Source organism: Notechis scutatus, chromosome 15 (genome assembly GCF_049901735.1).
Source record: "Notechis scutatus isolate UNSWTSFEM ecotype Mainland chromosome 15, rNotScu1.2, whole genome shotgun sequence".
Taxonomy (NCBI): Eukaryota; Metazoa; Chordata; class Lepidosauria; order Squamata; family Elapidae; genus Notechis; species Notechis scutatus.
Window position 1 is genome coordinate 2,384,846 of NC_142023.1, and position 23,031 is coordinate 2,407,876.

The 23,031-nt window shown below is 47.7% G+C and overlaps 1 protein-coding gene across 1 annotated transcript in view; it reads left to right on the forward strand.

Annotated features, from left to right (window-relative positions):
* RABGAP1 (RAB GTPase activating protein 1) overlaps positions 1–23,031 on the forward strand; it is a 78,291-nt gene that overhangs the window by 52,404 nt on the left and 2,856 nt on the right. The window contains exons 15-25 of the mRNA XM_087943990.1: positions 323–397; positions 4,575–4,700; positions 6,909–7,052; positions 7,990–8,031; positions 9,673–9,801; positions 12,999–13,091; positions 15,390–15,500; positions 17,235–17,339; positions 18,630–18,713; positions 20,085–20,156; positions 21,168–21,365. Of these exons, the coding sequence (XP_087800116.1) occupies positions 323–397; positions 4,575–4,700; positions 6,909–7,052; positions 7,990–8,031; positions 9,673–9,801; positions 12,999–13,091; positions 15,390–15,500; positions 17,235–17,339; positions 18,630–18,713; positions 20,085–20,156; positions 21,168–21,365 (1,179 nt within the window). The remainder of the gene's footprint in view (positions 1–322; positions 398–4,574; positions 4,701–6,908; positions 7,053–7,989; positions 8,032–9,672; positions 9,802–12,998; positions 13,092–15,389; positions 15,501–17,234; positions 17,340–18,629; positions 18,714–20,084; positions 20,157–21,167; positions 21,366–23,031) is intronic.

A 23,031-nucleotide genomic window follows, 5' to 3' on the forward strand; every position in this document is an offset into this window, starting at 1 on the left:
TGGAAACTGAACAAGGAGAGATTTAAACCTGGAGATAAGAAGAAACTTTCTGACAGTGAGAACAATCAACCAGTTGAAACAGAAGCTGCCTTCGGAAGTTGCAGGAGCTTCATCCCTGGAGGCTTTCAAGAAGAGACTCGACTGCCACCTGTCAGAAATGGTGTAGGGTCTCCTGCTTAGGCAGGGTGGGGGTTGGACTAGATGACCTACAAGGTCCCTTCCAACTCTGTCAATATCAGTCGCAGAGCGTGGCCTAGGAGACACGGCTGGCGGGCCACTCCCAGCGTGGCCTGATGGATGTTCTCGCCAATTCCTTCCCCAGGCCTATTCTGTCTACGATGAAGAGATCGGCTACTGCCAGGGGCAGTCTTTCCTGGCTGCGGTGCTGCTCCTACACGTAAGTTGAGCGCTTCACAAAGGGCTGCTTCAAGAAGGGGAGGGGGCTCGCCTTCCAGGGACCCCCCCGGGTGTTGTGGGTTCGCTGGCAACTGGTGCAGATGGCCGCGGAATCGGACGGTGGGCTAAGAACGAGGACCAGTCAGGGAGTCTGGAGAGGAGTCAGATGAGGGTCCTGCGTCCGATGGCAGAGATGGGGTCAGGACCGTCTGGGAGTCGGGTGCTTCGGAGTCTGGCCACAGCGAGGCCGAGGAACCAGGGGAGCCTGTTCCCAGTGTGCGTGTGCACAGAACTGCTAGAAGGCGAGAGCAGCTGAGACAAAAGGGGCGAAATCGGGAGTAAGGCTAGGAGGGGATTGCCCCTCCCCTAAGGGATAAAAGTCAGGCCAAGGTGATGAAACCTTTGCAGGAAGCAAACTAGCGTGCTCGGTCCAGAGTCGTCGTCGAAGCTCCTTGTACTTCATTTGGTTTTTCTTGTGAAACCCTGTTGGTTTCTGTTCTAGTTAATTGGAAGTTAATCTAGTTAAAACTTCTATTTTTGGCAGCACTTCACAGAACTGAAAGGTGGATGCTTATCTCAGGGACTGTTTGAAAACAATTCCCAGCCTTGCAATAAAATAGGTTTTGCTTTTAAGACCAGTTTGAGCATCCTTACGGTTTACGAGGCCTGGGTCAGAACCCCAGGACTGAACGGGGAATGCCAGCTTGCAGAGAATTATAGCCCAAACCCTTTCAAACGAGGAGGGGCTCGTTTTTTAAAAACCAAAATAAATGAGAAAAACCAAACTTTGCTGCCCACCCAAACCCAGGAAAAATAAGACCATCCCGGTTTGCTCCAAATATCAATCATCCTCGACGTACGACCCACTATTTGAGGCCCCCAAATGGACGTGGCTAAGGGGAGAGAGACCATGGGGCCGGGGAGTTTTGGCGCACACATTTTATGACGGTTCTTGCCACGTTCGTTAAGCGAGAATCCCTGCAATTGTTCAGCAAGTTAACCCCGTTGTTAAGCAAATCGGGCTCCCCTGTTGGCTTCGCGCGTCGGAAAGGGGGGGGATCCCGGGGACGCTGTGAGCGTCATAAATGTGAGTCGGTGGCGAGGGGCGGTATTTTGATCAGGTGACCCATGGTGCAGCGGTCGTCAGCGTGAACAATAATTTGAAATCACTTTTTTTCCAGTGTCATCGTAACTTCAAACGGTCCCTAAACGAGCTGTTGTGACTCCGGAGTGACCTGTAGGACCCTTCCCGCTGGGCGTCCCTCCTGCCTGTCACTCACCAGGCCGCCCGCCCGGGTCTCTTCGGGGGGTGGGGGGATTGGATCCTTTGCAAGGGGCGAGTCCAGGATTCCCACCATCCTTCCAGAGCCAGGAAGGAAGGAGCTCCGGTCCCCCTTCTAGGCACTTTGCATTGTCTTTCCATGGGATTCCTGGAATACTTTCCCCCCTCCGGCCTTTCCAAGTTATTTTTAAACACTTTCACAAAGTTGGGTGGGTTTCCTCCCGCCCCCAACGCCCTCCTGTCTCTGCTGTCAGATACCGAGTGAGGCTTCCCAGGGCTTCCGGCTCTTTCCTCACCCAGTAGGGTGACCTTTTCTTTTCTTTTCTTTCTTTCTTTCTTTCTTTCTTTCTTTCTTTCCTTTCTTTCTTTCTTTCTTTCTTTCTTTCTTTCTTTCTTTCTTTCTTTCTTTCTTTCTTTCTTTCTTTCTTTCTTTCCTTCCTTCCCTTCCTTCCTCCCTCCCTCCCTCCTTCCTTCCTTCCTTCCTTCCCTCCCTCCCTCCCTCCTTCCTTCCTTCCTTCCTTCCTGCCTGCCTTCCTTCCTTCCTTCCTTCTTTCTTTCTTTCTTTCTTTCTTTCTTTCTTTCTTTCTTTCTTTCTTTCTTTCTTTCTTTCTTTCTTTCTTTCTTTCCCTTCCTCCTTCCCTCCCTCCCTCCCTCCCTCCCTCCCTCCCTTCCTTCCTTCCTTCCTTCCTTCCTTCCTTCCTTCCTTCCTTCCTTCCTTCCTTCTTTGGAACAGAAGTTGCCCTCGGAAGTTGTGGGAGCTTCATCCCTTGAGACTTTCAAGAAGTGATTGGACTCTCATCTGTCTGAAATGGTGTAGGGTTGCCCCGCTTGGGTGGGGGTTGGACTAGATGACCTACAAGGTCCCTTCCAACTCTGATTATCTGTTATCCTTCCTCTTTCTTTCTCTCTTTCTCTCTCCCCTCCTTTTTCTCTCTTTCTTTCTTTCCTTCTCTTTTCTGTCTGTTTCTTTTCTTTCTTCTTTCTCCTTCCTTCCTTCTTTCCTTCCCCTTTCTCTCTTTCTTTCTTCCTTCCTTCCTTTCTTTCTTTCTCTCTCTCCCTCCTTTTTTCTCTCTCTTTCTTTTTCTTCTTCTTTCTTTCTTTCTGTCTTTCTTTTTATTTCTTCTTTCTCCTTCCTTCTTTCCTTCCTTTCTTTCTCTTTCTCTCTCTCCCTCCCTTTTCTCTCTCTTTTTCCTTCCTTCTCCTTCCTTCCTTCCTTCCTTCCTTCCTTCCTTCCTTCTCTTTCTTTCTCTTTCTTTCCTCCCTCCCTCCCTTTTCTTTTCTTTCTTTCTTTCTTTCTTTCTTTCTCCCTCTTTCTTTCTTTCTTTCTTTCTTTCTTTCTTTCTTTCTTTCTTTCTTTCTTTCTTTCTTTCTTTCTTTCTTTCTTTCTTTCTTTCTTTCTTTCCTTTTTCTTTTTTGTTTTCCTTCTTTTTTAAATTCCTCATCCTTGATCTCTTTTGAAGGGTGGCCATAGCATCCTTGACAGCTAAGTTAAAAAAAGACCCAGCACTTTTGTGAAAAAGCAGACTTCCTGCTGGATTGACAGGAGCACATTCCTCCCCCCTCCCTTTCTCTAACACACACACACACACACACACACACACACACACACACACACACACACAAAAGGACATGTCAAGTTATTCAAACAGCTCCAAAACTGAGGGAGAGGATGGGCTTTGCACCACCCAGCTCACTAGAGGCAAAGCCAGTTTGAAGCACAGAAGAGATCTGTGTGTGTGTGTGTGTGTGTGTGTGTCTTGGAACCATGTTTAAGGCAGTTCTCACAAGCTGCTTTTCCTTAATGGTTGTGTTGCAATGCCAGTTTGACTCCAGACCATGATTGAGCTTCTCTAGACCAGCCCGGGAGCCTTCATCGACAGCTTCCTTGGGCTGTGGATAGAAACCAATCCCTTGATTCAAACCACACTCAACCTGTGTGCAAAATACAGGTAGTTCTCGACTTACAACAGTTCATTTAATGACCGTCCAAAGTTACAACGGCACTGAAAAAAAAGTGACGATGACCACTTTTCACACTTAAGACCATTGCAGAATTCCTATAGTCCTGTGATTTAGATTCGGATGATTGACAACTGACTCACATGTACGGCGATTGTCATGTCACACAATCCCTTTTTGCGACAGTCCGACAAGCAGCGTCAATCTGGGAGAAACCAGATTCACTTAAAAACCACATGACTGATTTTCTAACTGCAGTGATTTTCGCTTAACAACCGTGGCACAAAAGAGGTCGTAAATGAGGCAAAATTTCAACCGATGTCTTACTTAACAAACCTAAATTCCAGGCCCAATCGTGGTCGTAAGTTGAGGACGACCTTTTAACCGCTTGAAATGGCAAAGTCTGAAAAAAGCCTCTCCCAACTTTCTTTTCCCCCAACCGTCAGCAACCCTTCGGCTCGAGGGACCTGCCGAAAGAGCCTCAAACATTTCAAATCTTGATTAAAGCGAGAGAAATTCTCTCCCGATTTCACACAATTTTCACCTTCCTTGTGCTCTTAAAAAATATCCCCTTGGTGCAAAGGTTGGAAGCTCGTAAGCCATACTTAATATTTGGAAGGCCCAGACAAATAAACCAGGTTTTTGAGATGGCTCCTTCACCTGTGTTTCAACGAAGATGGCCGGCTTGGGTTCCTCCCACAGGGCCAGGTTGTCTTCTTCTTGGAAAAGAAAGCTGAAATATTAGTTTTACGGGGTGCCCCAAAGAAGGAAGGGGTCCCCGACGAGGAGAAATACAGATTTCCTGCCGATGGACCCGGCTGTCCATCTTCTTGGCCCGTTTCAATGCTAGGCCTTGTTTTTCTCAAGGTTCACATTCCAGATCTTTTTTGTTTGAAAAACACCTGACAGGAGGTTTCATTCTCCCATGTTTTGACAGATGCCTGAAGAACAGGCCTTCAGTGTTCTGGTCAAAATCATGTTTGACTACGGACTCAGGGAGCTTTTCAAACAGAATTTTGAGGACCTGCACTGCAAGTTTTATCAGCTGGAACGCCTGATGCAGGTAAGAATGTCTCTTAGCACAGTGGTCACCACCAACCGGCGGGGCAGGGACCACTGGTGGTCCGTGAGAAAATTTTAGTAGTCCTCAGAGAAATGCCCCCACCCTCCCCAAAGGAATTAATCCAGGCTGCATGGGAACACAAGGCTGCACCGCCCACATGGCCTGCCCACCCACTGGCCCTTACCTTGAGTAGAGCCACATGAAGTGGAACTGGAAGGTAAGACCAATGGCGGGGGAGGGAAATCCGCCCCGGGGTGGCTTGCTGACGTTGGTGGGAAAGTCGGTCCCATATTCCAGAGCTGCCGGAGTCACAAGACCCTTTGGTCACCCCGGAGCAGCTGCTCCTCCACCTGGGTGTACCAGCCTGCCATGGACTGGAGCAGCTGCTCCGGGATGACCAAAGGGCCAGTCCTGTGATTACTGCAGCGCTGGAATATGGGACCGACTTTCCCACCAATGTCAGCAAGGCACCGTCAGTCAAAATCCATATTAGTGGTCCGCGGGATTTAGAATTATACGTTTAGTGGTCCCTGAGGTACCAAAAGGTTGGCAACCCCTGACTTAGCACATCTTTCTCCTTTTGTCCCGGCCACTTTTTACAGGGGCACAACTGAGAGTGTTTTAACAAACCGCATCCCCTGTCTGATTCGATGGCGGCAGCGCCTCAGATAGAAAGTCCCTACAGAGAGTGGTGAGGCCAATGGAGAAGATTATAGAAAGCCCGCTTCCTATTATTCAGGATGCTGCTTATAAACGCTATGTGCTTAAGAGTTCAAAGCATCGTTAGAGACCCCCACCCACCACTTTATGGCCTGTTTCTGTTGCTCCCCTCTGGGAGGAGGTTTTGAAGTATTACTAGCAGGACTACCAGATTGTTATGGTTAGCCGGCAGCAGGTGCAGATGGCTGAGGAGAGCGATGACTCTGATGAGGGGCCAGGACCATCAGGGAGTGGACTGCTGCCTTCAGGGATTGTGGGGGCTGGCAGCAGCAATGAGGAGGTTCCTGAGGAGCCTGTGCCAAGTGCACGTGCACGAAGGATTACTCGGAGGAAAGAACAATTACAGCAGCACAGGTGACTCGGGAGTAAGGCTGCAAGGGAATGGCCCCTCCCTCCTTCAAGAGGGTAAAAGCCAGGTTTGGAAAAAGCGTTCTTTGCAGACAGCAAAGAAGCTCTGAAGCTCAACTGGTGGACATCTCAGTTCGTGTTTGGAAAATCTTGTAAATTATTTCTTATCTCTGGGTTTTTGACAGCCTTGACAAACCACTTGGCAAGGCTCTTTCTTGCCGGAGCGAATTACTGGAAAGCAGCCTTCAGAACAGAATCCGTTATTAAACCTTAAAAGGTGGGGGCTGCTGCCTTTGTCTGCGTTTGCTCTTTGGGAACCCGGTTGGGTCAGAACACCAATCCTGGAACAGCTTGGTTCCCTATGCCATCCGCCTGGCAAACTCGCAAGATTCGCTTCTCTCGCCGTGCACATGTATACATCCAAATTAGACTGTGCTGTGTTTTTTTTTTCTGTGTCATAGAATGTATGTGTGTATATACATAATTTTGTACTTGTCTTGTCACGTTCACGTGGGTATATTGGAGCGGGTGACCCTTGGAGAGCTGACTGCCACGAAATTTCATTTTAACGTGTGCCGTTGAGTGTACACTCAAAGGGATGATAAAGTTGTCTTAAGCTTTGCTGGAGATATTGCAAAGATCAAAAGGGATAATTTAGGCCTATTCTGTGCAGAACAAACCACGTGAAGCATATTTGTGAATCAAGGATCCAGTTTGCTGCCGAAACGTTTGTGTAAAACACAAAACGGTGGTGTTGGGATAATGACGTTACAGGTAGTCCTTCGTTTAGTGACCGTTCAGCGTTAACAACGGCGCTGAAAAAAGGGACTTAGGACCGTTGCAGCAGTGGGATCCAAATTTGGCGCCTGACTCCTATTTACGACGGTCGCCGTGTCCACCGGACAACGGGGAAGGCCAGATTCCCTCAGCAACAATTTAACAACGGCAGCGACTCACTGAACAACCGTGGCGAGGGAGGTCATCACACGGGGCAAAAGCCGCTTCAATGTTTCCCTTAGCAACAGAAATGATGGGCTCCGTCGAGGTCGTAATTCAAGGACTTCCTGGATTTCAGTCTCTCTCCAAGCACTCAGACGAACGGGGGTCGGCTTCTCAGTTTCCTCCCCGCTTCTCTTCCAGGAGTACATCCCCGACCTCTACAGCCACTTCCTAGATATCAACTTAGAAGCTCACATGTATGCCTCCCAGTGGTTCCTCACCCTTTTCACCGCAAAGTTCCCCCTCTACATGGTCTTCCACATCATCGACCTGTTGCTGTGCGAGGTACGTGGGTCGCGGTTTGCCTACCCGCCCAAACTCTGCCAAAGCTGGCACTGGCTCCAATAAAATTCATATATTTACATTTAGGTAGGTAGATGGAGGGAGGGAGGGGGAGAGAGAGAGAGAAATAAGATAGAGATAGAGAAATTAGATAGATAGATAGATAGATAGATAGATAGATAGATAGATAGATAGATAGATATGATAGATATGATAGATAGATATGATAGATAGATAGATAGATAGATAGATAGATAGATAGATAGATGATAGATAGATAGATAGATAGATAGATAGATAGATAGATAGATAGATAGATAGATGATAGATAGATGATAGATAGATGATAGATAGATGATAGATATAGAAATAAGATAGATAGATATAGAGATAGAAATAAGATACACAGATAGATAGATAGATAGATAGATAGATAGATAGATAGATAGATAGATAGATAGAAGAAAGAGATAGAAATAAGATAGATATTGATATATAGATATAAATAGATTGATAGATACAATAGATGCAGTAGATAGATGATAGATTAATCTATCTATTTAAAGTAATTTATTTATCTAACTATATTTATCTGTCATCTATAGAGAGACTGTGTGTGTGTGTGTGTATAAATAAAATATAAATAAATACAAATTTTAAAAAACTGACCAAGAAGAGATTCAACCTAGAAATAAGGAGGAATTTTCTGACAGTGAGAGCAACCAACCAATGGAACAGACGTTGCCTTCGGAAGTTGTGGGAGCTTCATCACTGGAGGCTTTCATGAAGAGGCTGGATTGCCATCTGTCAGAAATGGTGTAGGGTCTCTTGCTTGGGCGGGGGGTTGGACTAGATGACCTACAAGGTCCCTTTCAGTGCTGTTATTCTGTTAAACCTGTGGATATTTAGGTTTTTTTCCTCCTTCTCTTTTCTTTTACAGGGCATCAGTATTATTTTTAACGTCGCACTCGGATTATTAAAAGTGAGTATTTCCTTTTCTGGGCCAAGTCGCACACCATTCCTGCCAGGCTCTGCAGCCATGAGGCCGGCAGAACTAAGACAGCTGGGATTTGAATTTCTTGGGGGTTGGAATCCTTTCAGCCTCAAGTCCAAGGAACTACCAAGAAGGGAGGTGGGTTGGGAAGCATGGGCTTGTTGATATTCCTGGGGTCTTCTTTCCTTTTGCTCCGGGTCCTTCTTAACCTGTGGGTTGCAGGAAAGATTTTGGGAGTCCCAAACTGAATCAGGGAAATGGGTTGGGGAGACTGAGAAAGGCTGAGGTTCTCACACACTGAATCAGCTCACAAATTTTGTGCCAGAGTTTTGCCCTCCACAGAGAAAAGGCCAGGAAGAAGCCAAAGTGTCTCCCTTCTTCCTCCTGTTCTGACCCAGGCTTCCCAAAATCACGAAGCAGACTCCTCGTCCCGACAAAAAAAACCTTTTATTTAGGCTAAAGTGAATTCCTCTCATTCACATCCAGCCAAGTCCCGGGAAAGAGTCTTTCAAGAGTGATTTACAATGACAGACCTTGATCAGGCTTGGAGAGTTGCCAGGCCGATAGCTTCCAAACGCCCTGCTGTAGCAGACAATACTTGGCAAGGAGTCAGGAACAGATCTTCACCCTGTCCAAATGAACTAATGGTCTCCTGCAAACCCCACTCCCCTCTTGCTCCTCTTTATTCCCTGTGGGAGGGGCCATTCACTGTCCACCTATGCTCTTACTCCCGAGTCAACCCCTATTCCTTAACTGTTCCCTTCTCCTGGTAGCTCTGCGCAGGCTAGAGTGGGGATGGGGAGGATGCCCTACTACTTACTTTTGAACAGTTGTAGCTAGGCCTCACACATCCGGACACCTGCCTTGCCGGCCCAAGGCCTCTGTAGCTGAGAACAAAGCTCTGGATCGATCCAAAGCTCTGTTATTGGCTGCAGAGGAAGTTCCTGAAGGCCTCTGACAGTGAAAAAGAGGCCGGGGCGACATGCACAAGTGAGGTTAGTCAATGGAGGACTTCCCCCCAAAATAAGACCTGGTGCCTTTTTATGTGGAGGTAGGTAGGTAGGTAGGTAGGTAGATAGATAGATAGATAGATAGATAGATAGATAGATAGATAGATAGATAGATAGATAGATAATAGATAGATAGATAGATAGATAGATAGATATAGATAATATATATATATATATATAGAGAGAGAGAGAGATGGATGATAGATAGATAGATAGATAGATAGATAGATAGATAGATAGATAGATAGATAGATAGATAGATATAGATAGATGATTAATAGATAGATAGATAGATAGATAGATAGATAGATAGATAGATAGATAGATAGAGAGAGAGAGAGAGAGAGAGAGAGAGAGAGAGATTCATATATATAAAATATAAGACAGGGTCTTATTTTCAGGGAAACGTGGTATTCATAAGGAAAGAGACTCCCAATAAGCAGCACAAATAGGCAAGCCAAAGCTGACAAGATTAGCTCAGACAAACACCTAGGATTTGCATTTTTTGCCTCCCATGACTGGTACATAGGGATGGGTCTTATTTTCGGGGAACATGTCCGTTCTGGTTTCGAGGCAGGGCAACTGGTAATTCCTCCTCTTCTCCCCTGCCTCTTCCTAGACCACCAGGGAGGACTTGCTGCTGACGGACTTCGAGGGGGCTCTGAAATTCTTCCGAGTGCAGCTGCCCAAGAGGTATCGCTCGGAGGAGAACGCCAAGAAACTGATGGAGTTGGCATGTAGCATGAAGGTAACTCCGGGCGGGGGCCAGCCGGAGGGGGGGGGAGACCTCCGTCCCTTTCGAGAAGGGGGGGCTGCAGCTCCGTCTTCTTGGACCACCCGCTCTCTCTCTCTCTCTCTCTCTCTCTCGGTCTCCGAAGGCTTTCTGGAGAGATGGCTGTTGGGGGCACCGAGCCGGCCCAGTCTCTGCCTTCTTTTTTGCTTTCGGTCAGGTCTGGAAGCAAACCAGGAGGGGCGAGGCAAAGGCAGGGACGGACTTGGCCAACGGTTAAAAAACAAAGAAACGTGTGAATGTGACCACATGCAGAGCTGGGAGGGGAGGGGTGAGGGCACCTGCAGACACCTGGATCTCTCAAGGGAGGTCTGTTTCGCCAGCCCTGGTTGAGGTTTGTTTTCTTCCTTCCATCCATCCATCCTTCTCTTTCCTTCCTTCCTACCTACCTACCTTTCTCCTTCCTTCCTTCCTTCCTTCCTTCCTTCCTTCCTTCCTTCCTTCCTTCCTTCCTTCCTTCCTTCCATCTTCCTTTCTTTCTTTCCCTCCTTCCTTCCATCTTTCTCCTTCCTTCCTTCCTTCCTTCTCCTTCTTTCCTACTTATCTTGCTCCTTCCTTTCTCCCTCCCACCCTCCCTTCTCCTCCCTTCCTCCCTCCCTTTTTCCTTCCTTCCTTCCTTCCAACCTACCTACCTACTTATCTACCATTCTTCCTTCCTTCCTTCCTTCCTTCCTTCCTTCCTTCCTTCCTTCCTTCCCTTCAATCTTCCTTTCTTCCTTTCTTTCTTTCCCTCCTTCCTTCCATCTTTCTCCTTCCTTCCTTCCTTCCTTCCTTCCTTCTTTCCTACTTATCTTGCTCCTTCCTTTCTCCCTCCCACCCTCCCTTCTCCTCCCTTCCTCCCTCCTTTTCCTTCCTTCCTTCCAACCTACCTACCTACTTATCTACCATTCTCCTTCCTTTCTTCCTACCTACCTTTCTCCCTTCCTTTTTCTCCTTCTTTCCTTCCTTTCTACCTACCTTTCTCCTTCCTTCCTTCGTCTCCCCTTCCTTCCATCCTTCCCTCCTTGTATCCATCCATCTTTCTCTTTCCCTCCTTCCTTCCTACCTACCTTTCTCCTTCCTTCCATCTTCCTTCCTTTCTTTGTATCTTTCTCTTTCCCTCCTTCCTTCCTTCTTCCCTCCTTCTTTCCTACCTATCTTTCTCCTCCCTCCTCCCTATCTTTTTCCTTCTTCCTTCCAACCTATCTACTTATCTACCATTCTCCTTCCTTCCTTTCTCCCTTCCTTTTTCTTCTTCTTTCCTTCCTTCCTTCCTTTCTACCTACCTTTCCTCCTTCCTTCCTTCCTTCCTTCCTTCCTTCTTTCCTTCCTTCCTTCCTCCCTTCCTGCCACCCATCTTCTGTTTCACTCTGATGCAGTGTTCTCTTTGATGAAAGCACCTAATGAGATCTTAATTTCTCTCCCGGGGAACTGCCTGCTTTTCCTTTGAGACTCTCCCTTGATGCCTCTCAACCTTGGCAACTTTAAGACAATGCCTGGGGAATTCTGGGAGTTGAAGTCCTCCGGGCTTAAAGTTCCCCCTGTTGAATAACTCTGGTCTGTCTATCCGATTGGTCCTTTTGGGCTGCCTTACACTGGAAGAACAAAAGAAGGAATTTGTCTCTTCCTCCTCTTTCCCTTTGTGCGCATACGCACGCACACACACACACACACACACACACACACACACAGACATACACACACACACACACACACACACACGCTCCTGGGTAGCTCTTCTGCCTCAGGGTCACTAGAGGGAGCACCAGGACAAGCTTAACAAAATGTACACAACGTACAATGTACACAATGTACACAATGTCAGCAAGCAAAAAGATTTTAGGAGAAGCCCTCCTATTCTACCACCTATGACCATGCTAAGCAAGACAGTATCTATAGTAGAGACCTTCACGTTTCTGGGTTCTATCCTATCTCGAGACTTAAAATGGACACCCAGTCAAAAACGTCATCAAAAAACGCCCATCAAAGAATGTCCTTCCTGCTCTGGCTCAGAAAAGCTCAGGAGCTGCCCAAGGAGCTGCTGGTTCGGTTCTACAGAGGAACGATTGAGTCTGTCATCTGCACCTCTGTAACTGTCTGGTTTGGCACAGCAACCCACATAGGACAGACACAGACTTCAACAGATAGTTAGGACTGCAGAAAGAAAGAAAAAACATTTGCAACCAGCCTGCCTTCCATTGAGGGCCTGTATACTGCACAAGCCAGAAAGAGGGCTGTGTAAATATCTACACACCCCTCACACCCTGGACAGAAACTTCTTCTCTCAAAGTGATGCTATGGGGCATTGCATGCCAAAACAACTAGACAGAAGGACACTTCTCCCCCCACCCCTGTCCCATACCTGCTAAACAACAAATTCCCACAACATTGTCTTATGCCCTGAGATATCAAACCACCTAGTAGGGCTGTGTTACTCTCATCTTTCCTATTATTTACTTCCTTAGCTTCTCATGACTATCACTTTGTTTGAATCTTAAGATTTATGTTGGTTGCTTCTATTTAGTATCCTATTATGATTTATGTTGATTGTGTCAACTCATAAAAACATTTTGTATACACGTTTTATAGTTGACAACAGAAAGAAGGGGGAGAGTTTCAAAGAGCAGGCAGCAGTGTGGATTCGAAAGTACATTCCATTCATATTTTCTTCAAAGACTGATTAGATGACTGAAGCTTTTGCTGGTGCAAAATCTAATTGGAGAGCATGATTGATGACTCTTGGCTATGGATGTTTTTTCATTGGATGATACACCCAGAGGGGTGCGGGGGGAAGCAAGATCAAGGGTGACAGTGAATTACTATCTCAGAGTCGGCTACGCCCAGGTTAGTGCCGGACGTAGAATGTCACCTTCAAATAAATCCTCTTCAGTTTTGGGAGTGTGGCTCAAGGCTCATGACTGAATTGGAGTAACTGCTGGAACCCTGACAGATTGCTTATTTAGCACCCTAGTATTTAATCCCTGAGAGGTCTATCTTGTGATTTTTTGATGATTGTATGATTACGATCATGATTTATCACTTGTTACTTGGATGTACACTGAGAGTTTATGTGTCGGAGACAAATTCCTTGTGTATCCAACCACGCTTGGCCAATGAAGAATTCTATCCTATTCTGTTGGTGGAGCTCTAATATGTTTTTTTGTGTTTTTTTTAAGATTAGCCAAAAGAAGTTGAAGAAATACGAGCGAGAATATCATACGATGCGGGAGCAACAGGCTCAGCAGGAGGATCCCATTGAAAGGTTTGAGGTGAGTCTGTCCTGCTTCAGACACACCCCTCGTGTGTGCAGACTAGACAAGGGGTAGCACAAAGACAGAAAACTGAAGGGGTTGTTTTTTTTGTTTTGTTTAATGACCCCATAATCTCTTGCGGCGTGGAATCGGGGCGACTGAATGGAGCTGAGCGTTTACTGGCTGGATGCCTTTCCTGTTGCCAGTGCAGAGTTTTGTTCAGGAGATAAAGTCTCATTGTGCCCAGAGAAGAAATATCAGCCTCTAGCAATAGCACTTAGACTTACATACCACTTCACGGTGCTTTGCAGCCCTCTCTAAGCGGTTTACAGTCAGCCTCTTGCCCCCAACAATCTGGGTCCTCATTTGACCTACCTGGGAATGACGGGGGAGGGGGGGGCTGAGTAAACCTTGAGCCTGGTGGGATTCAAACTGCCCAATTGCAGGCAGCCGGCAGGAAGCAGAAGGAGCCTGCAGTACCGCATTCTAACCACTGTGCCACCATGGCTCAAGGAAGGAAGGAAGGAAGGAAGGAAGGAAGGAAGGAAGGAAGGAAGGAAGGAAGGAAGGAAGGAAGGAACAAGGAGGATGGAAGGAAATATGGATGGATGGAAGGAAACATGAAAGGGTGGAAACGAAGGAGGAAGGAGGGAGGAAGGAAGGAAGGAAGGAAGGAAGGAATAGCAATGAAGGGAAGGAAGGAATAGATATATACTATACTTCACAGTGCTTTATAGCCCTCTCTAAGCAGTTTACAGAGTCAGCCTCTTGCCCCCAACAATCTGGGTCCTCATTTGACCCACCTCGGAAGGAGGGAAGGCTGAGTCAACCTTGAGCCAGTGAGATTCGAACTGCCAAATTGGCAGGCAGCCGGCAGTCAGCAGAAGGAGCCTGCAGTACTACGCTCTGATCACTGCGCCACCGAGGCTCTTGGGACCCGCTACCTAGGATCGAACTCACAGCCTCCTGATTGTGAGCTCCACCTCTAGAACACCGCACCACTCCCAGACTTAATCCCCCTCGTGAAATAAACCAGTTTCTTGGCAACACATAAAAAGGTCAAGATTCTGACCATGAATCATTCGGCCCTTCCCTGGTTATTACTTCTCCTCTTATTTTTTCTGACGTTGCTTTTATTTTTTCTCCTCCTCCTGTGCGAACATGAGTTGGGCCTCTAACACCTGAACCCCCCACAGCCATTTCCGCACCTTTGGTCTTCCTTCACACACTCCTTGAGTTGCCAGGGCTGTTTTCAGTTGCTTTTAAGTATTTTAATTTATCTCCTTTTGTCATAAAAGCAGGGACAGACCAACAGAAGATCATGGCTTGCCCTCTCCCCTCTTTGGAAGAGCTTTAGAGCTCCCGGTGCCTTAAGAAAGTTCAAAACATCCTCAAAGATCCATCTCATCCTGGGCACCCCCTTTTTTTGAACTATTACCATCAGGCAGACGGTACAGGACAATAATAAAAACAAGGACAAATAGGCTAAAAATCAGCTTCTATCCCAGGGCAGTAGCTGTGTTGAATTCTGTTGTAGAGTGCAGTGTTGGTGTGGTGTTTTGGGGGTTTTCGCTTCAACGTGTGGAGTATACAGGATGTGTGTTTGTGTTTATTTTCATGGTCATGATGGGCACTGAAGACGGTGTTTGATTTCATTGTACAAGGTGCAATGACAATAAAGTCAACTAAACTAAACTGGGCGGGACTACTGGCTTGGTTACGTCTTAACTTGGGTGGGAATCTTAATTTAATTCATTTTTACTGTATCTAGAAGAATGTGGGTGTCAGTCCGAGCTCCATTCAAAATCCAAGAAAGAAATACTTCAACTCCATAAATTAGAGTAAAGAAACTTTTACTGAATTTCAAAGTGGTAGCTACAGGTAGAATTCTGAATCTAAGAAATTAGGCGTGCAGATCACATATACAAAGGGATGAGATTGATCCCACCCCCCATAGTCCAAGATCTTCCTCCAATTAAAGGTTCTGAACGTGACCATGTGGGCACCTGCAGGTGGTGATGAGGCTTCTGTCCGTTGACCTTGACATATTTGGATAAAATTTAGCAGTTGCGCAGTAGAAAGACAGTTGAGCAAGGAAACAGAAACTTAAAAACAAGAATTCTATACTCCCCCTTCTCCTCCTCATTACAACACAAGAATGTAACACCTCCAGCTTTCTTCCCTTCAAATCCCCCCACCCCCCCTGTTGCTAATGACAGCCGAAAGATGCAGAGCAGTAGAAGAGATCTTGAAGGCTGACAGTGGGTGACATTGGGTTCGGGGTTCACGCCTGCTCCTTTTGGCAAATCCTTGCAGAGAGAAAACCGACGCTTGCAAGAAGCCAACATGAGGCTGGAGCAGGAGAACGACGACTTGGCCCACGAGCTGGTGACCAGCAAGATCGCCCTGCGGAAGGACTTGGACAACGTAAGACTTTTCTTCTCCCCCTCCTGGGTAACCAACAGTTTTAGCACCACTTGCTCGGTAGAGAAGCGGAATTTTCCCGGGCATCTTCTAGCTCAGGGCTCTCCAAACCTCGACAACTTGTGGACTTCCTCTCCTGAAAGCCGGCTGAGGAATTCTGGGAGATGTGTCCACAAGAAGTCTCAAAGTTGCCACAGTTGGAGAGCCCTGTTCTTGCTGATGTGCTTATTCCAGAGGTGGGATTCAGTTGTTGTTTTTTTACCACCGGTTCTGTGGGCGTGGCTCGGTGGGCATGGCAGGGGAAAGGTTCCTGCAAAATCCCCCTTCCCTCCCCACCCCACTAACCTGCTTTCCAGCTCCGTTCTCCTGTGCAGGGCAACACAAGAAGACCCAGCCAATCATCTGGGACTCAATGGGAGGCAGAGAAGAGATGGGGTTGGCGGGGCCAGTCAGAGGTGGGATTGGCCGGTTCTCCGAAGGACTCAAAATGTCCACTACCAGTTCTCCAGAACTGGTCTGAATCGGCTGAATACCCACCTCTGGCTTATCCAGTTATTTATTTTTCTTTTATTCTGCTGTTCTATTCTCCACTTCTACTTCTTCTCTTCTTCTTCCTCCTCCTCCTTTTTCTCCTCTTCCTTACCCAAGGTAGGTCTCAGGCTGCCTCTGAGTCTTGCACCACATATGTGTGGAAGGAAAACTTCCAAGGGGAAGCCTCCATGGTTGAAAATCCATTTTCACTCCCCACCCATTTTTGCAGGAGAATCCTTGGAATTGGCTCAGTTCTTCCGGGGCCACCTGCTAAATCCTTGCACTCTCTTGGCTGGACCGCCAATTTCAATTCCCCAGCTGGCCCAGCCCTGCCCTTGGGGTGCGCCAGGACCTGCCATCAGCACACCCAGAATGGAGAGGGATAAATCCACCCAGAGGCCGAAATTTCCCCAAACACAGAAGTCTTGGGAAGGGTTAGAAGCACTCCTGGCCTGAACAAGCAGAACAAATCCCCCTGCTTTACTAATTCTGACATATGATACCCCAACAGTCAACTCTGCTCTTGGCTACGATTAAGCTTAGTGTCTTGTCCTCCTCATAACGCCCACAGAACGCCGGAGCTTTCAGATTCCAGGTCGTTGTGACATGGTTGTAGCTTGTTTCTTGGGGCAGAAAACCTTCAAGAAGACAGGAGGTGTCTTGCCATTCCGCCAGAATGGTGGGCTAAGAGATACCTTGGCCACTTTGAGACAGGTGTCTCCTTTTCCTCTCCAAGGATTGACTCTGCTGCTATCCCCACTCTCTTCTTTGTCGTTTAATGACCCCGTAATCCCTTTACTGGGCGAAGCCGAGGCAAATGGATTGAGTTGATTGAGTAAACACTGGCCGGATGCCTTTCCTGTCGCCAATGCGCAGTCATATTTGGCAGAGAAATTCTCATTGTGCCCAGAGAGAGAAATATTTGCCTCTACCTAGAATTGAACTCACAGCCTCCTGATTATGGGGCGAGAGCTCCACCTCTAGGCCACTGCACCCCTCCTATCGCTGCTCTCTGCTATCTTAAAATCTTGCCTTGGACCGCAGGGACCCCAAACCCGAGCTTGACTCTTAAAAAAGTCCCTGGTCTCCTCTCTCGCTCGCCTTTGGGTTGAACCGTCTGCATAAGAGCCGAGCCGAAGTTTCCCTTCGCTTCCAACGGTTCACTCTCGCCCTGGTCACGTTGGCCGTCGATGTTTCCCTTTCCAGGCGGAAGAGAAAGCCGATGCGCTGAACAAGGAGCTCCTGATGACCAAGCAGAAGCTGATAGACGCCGAGGATGAAAAGAGAAGGCTGGAGGAGGAATCGGCTCAGGTTGGGATGGGGTCGGGTTAGGGGGAGGACAGCTGGGCAGGCAAGAGGCAGGAGGGAATATGGTCAGTTCTGGGTTTTAGCCGATCCTTCCTGCAGTTCAGCATCTGGTGTCTGTGGAGATTCTCCGTCCTCCAGCTCATGGTTGTCCCAAAGGTGCTTTTTTCCAAGAGGCAACTGGACTTGGTTTTTTCTTTGAAGAAGTTTCACTTCTCACCCAAGAAGCTTCTTCAGCTCTGACTGGATGGTGGTGGGAATGGAAGGATTCAACCTCCTTGCAGACAGCTGGTCCTTTGCATCCTTTTTAGAGTGTCATTGAGGCCACTTGGAGGTTTATCTGTGTCCTCAGGGTCACCTGAGTGGTGAAAATGGATGTGTGGAGCCTTCTTGGAACTGTTGGAAGTGGCCTCAGTGACCCTCTAAAAGGATGCAAAGGACCAGCTGTTTGCAAGGAGTATCAATCCTTCCATTCCCACCATCCAGTCAGAGCTGAAGAAGCTTCTTGGATGAGAAGCGAAACCTCTTCAAAGAAAACCAAGAAAGTCCAGTTGCCTCTGGAAAGAAAAGCACCTGTGGGTCCAACATCCAATAACCACCCCAGCTGAGGAAAGAAGCACCAAGAATAATCGGTTGTCTTGGTTTTTTTTCCTTCACTGTCATCTCTTTTTTTATTATTATTATTATTATTTTTAAATTTTATTAGACAAAAAAGAGATTGGCTTCTGCACAACAGTGGAAATGTAAAAGAAACTCCAAGTGAAATAGAAATCATTAGGAAAATCTGGATGTGCGCAGCAATGGACAAATGGAGAAAAGAATTTAAAAAAATAAGGATGAATCGGATTATTACAAAATATGGGGCAAGTTTTAGGGTTGGTTAGACAAGAGAAAGGATCAAGACAATAAGAAATGATTGCATATATAGAATGTAAATAAGTACTATTTGTTATATGTGACTTAGCCATGTAAGGCAACTACGCGGGCTAGGAGGATTGTACCATGTTCATTGTTTTTAATGTTCTTCACCATCATCTCTGGTCTGGTCTGGTTCATCCCCACAACCACATTCCCCCATCCCCATTAGAGAGAGACCAGCAGTGTCCCAGAAGGTTATCTTCTTACCCCAAGCTCTCCAGGTTGACAGGAGCGGCCTCTCTGCTGCCTCCTCTTGTGACTTCTGTCCCCCCCCCAAAAAAAAGAGGGAGGAAAGAAAGGTCAGAGAGAGGAAAGAAAGCTCAGAGACCCTGGTGGAGGGATGAATGAACAGACCAGCTTTTCTGTCTTCTCTTGAAGCTGAAGGAGATGTGTCGGAGGGAACTGGACAAGGCCGAGTCCGAGATTAAGAAAAACAGCTCGATCATTGGAGACTACAAGCAGGTAGGCAGGAGGCAGCTGCTCCAAAGTAACTCTGGGATCAGGCTCCCTTGGGACAGAACAACTCCATGCCTTGCCTTCTTTCCACACAAAAACCAAAGGGTGGCTACATCGGGGAGTCATTATTTCATCTCGAAAAGGGAAGCAGAAGAGGGTTGCCCTCCAAATAACAAAACTGGAAGTGACCTTGGAGGTCTTCTAGTTCAGCGGTGTGTTGGCAGCAGCCAAAGAAGCCAATGCAATCCTAAATTGCATTAACAGAGGGATACAATCAAGATCACAGGAGGGACTAATGCCACTCTACAAAGGCTTAGTAAGGCCACACCTAGAGGACTTCATCCAGTTTTGGTCACCACACTATAAAAAAGAGGTTGAGACTCTAGAAAGCGGGCAGAGAAGAGCAACCAAGATGATGAGGGGACTGGAGGCTAAAACATACGAAGAATGGTTGCAGGAACTGGGCCTGGCTGGTCTAGGGAAGAGAAGGACCAGGGGAGACATGATCAAGGGAGGTATTAATACCACTCTAGAAAGCCTTAGTAAGATCACACCTAGAGTACTGCATCCAGAAGAGAAGGACCAGGGGAGACAGGATAGCATCTTCCAATATTTGAGGGGCTGCCCCAGAGAGGAGGAGGAAGGGGTCAAGCTATTCTCCAAGGCACCCCAAGGCCAGAGAAGGAATAATGGATGGAAACTAATCGAGGAGAGATTCAACCTGGAAATAAGGAGGAATGTTCCAACCATGAGAACAATCCACCCATGGAACAGAAGTTGCCTTAGGAAGTTGTGGGAGCTTTATCACTGGAGGCTTTCAAGAAGAGACTGGATGGCCATCTGTCAGAAATGGTGTAGGGTCTCTTGCTTGGACGGGAGGGTTGGACTAGATGACCTACAAGGTCCCTTCCAACTCTGTTAATATCATCTAATCCAATCTAAAAAAAAAAAAAACAACTGCTCAGGCAAGAGATCCTATCCCATTCCGGGCAAAACGGCTGCCCAATATCTTCTTAAAAGCCTCTAGGATGGAGCATCACTGAACAAAATAAATTAAGTAAGTAAATAAATAAGTAAGTAAATAAATAAATAAATAAATAACAAGCTCCACCCTCTGTTAGGAAGAGAAACCAAGTTTTCTCAGATTATGGGGTAAAGCAAGAGAGAGTCAGAAGGTTTGGGCCAAGGGAAGGAACCGCAGGGTGCAGTCGCTCGACGTGGGGCAGGCCCTCGGGCCACGAGAGCATAGAAGCCAAGAGAGATTTTGGTGTTAAAGTCCAACAAGGGCAAGTGGCCAGCATGGGGATCTGGGCGAGGGATGAAAGGCCCTTCTTGGGCCTGTGAGGCTCTTGCTGACCACTCCAGTTTGCCTTGCAGATCTGCTCCCAACTGAGCGAGAGGCTGGAGAAGCAGCAGATAGCCAATAAAGCTGAAATTGAGAAAATCCGGGTAAGTAGAGCCACTGAAGACCATGGCGACCATTGGCAGAGTGGGACGGGCTGAGCTTAGCATCACCTGGAGGGCAGTCTTCCCAATTCCCTGCCTCAGGGGCAGATTCCAGAACATCTCCCGAACTCTTTCCAATGTCCCGTTTGTCTGGAAAAACCCCTTGGTCCCTGCTTGTTGTGATCCAGCCTTAGGAGAACCAATAAACAGACTCCTGCTCCCGAAAAACAACCTTTTATTAAGCTGCTATGAATTCATGGCATTCACACACCGACAAGTCCAGGCAATAATCCTTCCAAGGGTGAACTGCAGTACAGACCTTATCAGTTCCTTGGGATAATTGTCAGGCCCAGAGCTTCCAGCTGCAAAGCTGTAAATTAAATTCTGGCAAGCAGTCGAATCTTCCAACTGTTGTCTCTTACAATCACCACTCCCCTTTTCCTTTTTATTTATTCCCCAGCTAGGAAGGGGTCATTCAGCATCCAGGTGTGCTTTACTTCCTGAGTCGACCCCTTGTCCTCTGACAGCTCTGCACATACGCGTGTCTGGAACAGGCCCCGGCTGTTCTTCCTCCCCACTTATCTCAGCCCCTCTGAAGGCAGCTGCTTCTTCTGGTGGCTGGGAAATGTCGGACTGCCCTGGCTCTTTCTCTGCGGTCCGATGCAGAGCATCCATCAGAGCCTTCCCCAGACTCCAGAACTGGCCCACATTCCTCCCATAACCTCCTCATTGTCTGATTCTGCCGCCAGCTCCTACTGGCAGCTGGCGGGCCACAATACTGCTTCGCTAAAGGAAAGTGGGGGATTTCAGGTTGCAGAGAGACAGACCTCAAATATTCAACTTGCTACCTTCAAGCCTTGCAGTTTGTGTGTGTGTGTGTGTGTGTGATGGGGGTGGTGCCAAGCAAGTTTGAAGCCCTTTCAGCTGTTGCCGGCCACCCAGGCTTGTCCCAAAAGCAGCCCACCTTGTCTGAGAGGAGGTCAGACCCTCACCGTCCGCCCTTCTTGTCTGTAGCATAAAGTCGACGACTGCGAACACTGCCGGGAGTTTTTCAACAAAGAAGGGCGGTTGAAGGTGGCCAGCATCGCCCGGGAGGGCTCCGACGAAGACACCGACGAGGAGAAGGAGGTGCTGAAGAACCAGTTACGAGAAATGGAGCTGGAACTGGCCCAGACCAAGTTGCAACTGGTGGAAGCCGAATGCAAAATCCAGGTGAGGAGAGCAGCTGGTGCTACGCTTGGCCGGAGCTTCTTGCCCCCCGTGGGAATTGTAGGTAGTCAAGGGTCACGGCTCTTGTTCTGACCCAAGCCTTGTTTTAGACCCAAATTGTGTATAAAAGGAAACCTTTTTTAATGCGGCGCTGGGAATTCTGTGCATTCCCAGCCAAGAGACCTAATTGTAAACCTAATTGTCTGATATCAAAAGCAAGCCCTTTCAAGGTTGCAAAAGGCTGCCAAGAACAGAAGACTAATTACTGATTTAAATATCCACCAACAGAAGTTTCAAAAACAAGCCGGAATAAGCAGGGCTTCAATGAGAACTCCTGAGTCTAAAGAACTTCTTTGCTTCCTGCAAAGAACACATCCCCGAGGGCTGGCTTTTATCCCTTATGGGAGGGGCCATCGCCTTCCAGCCTTACTCCTGAGTCACCCATGCTGCTGCAGCGACTCTTTCCTTCGAGCAGCCCTGCGTGCACATACACTGGACACAGGCTCCTCGGGGGACTCTTCCTCATTGCTGCCAGCCTCCACAATCTCCAAAGGCAGCACTCCACTCCCTGATGGTCCTGGCCCCATCCCTGCATCACACGCAGGCCCCTCATCTGAGTCCTCATTCTCCGAGACCTCAGCCGTCCACAGCTGCCGCCGGCGAACCACAACAGCTCTCTTCTCCGACAGAATTCCTTAGTTGGGGCTTTGAGAATTGAAGCCTTGGCGTTTCTTGGGATGGGACGCCTAGGTTTGAAGTCTTTTTCCCCTCTGCCATTGGGGCGGGGGTTGGTGGACTTCCTGGGTGCCCGCAGGTGGACGCAGGCCAATGGAGACCATCCTCGGTCTGGCTTAGCAAATTCCCTCGGATGCCACTTTTACACTCCAAAACCTTTACTCTTACGGGCCTCTTTCAAATTCCTGGAAGACCTCCTAAAGTTTTGAGGTGATTTAAGTCACCCATAATATGGGTGGCATAAAAATTACCCACCGTATTTTTCGCACAACTAAGACACACCTGACCATAAGACACACCTAGCTTTAGAGAAGGAAAACGGCCAATGGCTGTTCTGACCCAGGTTTTGTCAAACTTAATAAAACACCAACTGATTTTAAAAGTAAAACCTATTTTAATACAACACTGGGAATTACTTGCATTCCCAGCCAAAACTAATTATACACAGTTCCTCCAGGTAAGAGCACGGGTTTTCGGTGCTGGAGAATGCTTGCCAACAAACAGACATCCAATTAAGGCTTAACATAAATGAACCCAAAAACCCAGAAAAAAACCCGACCAGAGTACAGAGCTTCAAGACGGACTCAGAGAATTACTGAACTGCTTTGCTTCCTGCAAAGCTCTCCCATCATTGAGGTCTGACTTTTATCCCTTATGGGAGGGGCAATCACCTCCCAGCCTTACTCCCGAGTCGCCCCTTTTGTCTCGGCTGCTCTCACCTTCTGGCAGCTCTGTGCATATGTGCATTGGGAACAGGTTCCCCTCGTTCCTCTGCCTCCCTGCTGCCAGAATCCAGAGGCTCCGAAGGCAGCACCCCACTCCCAGATGCTCCTGGCCCCATCTCAACATCGGACGCAGGACCCTCATCCAAGTCCTCCCCGGACTCCCGGACTGGTTCTCTTTCGTCCTCACTGTCCGATACCACTGCCGTCTG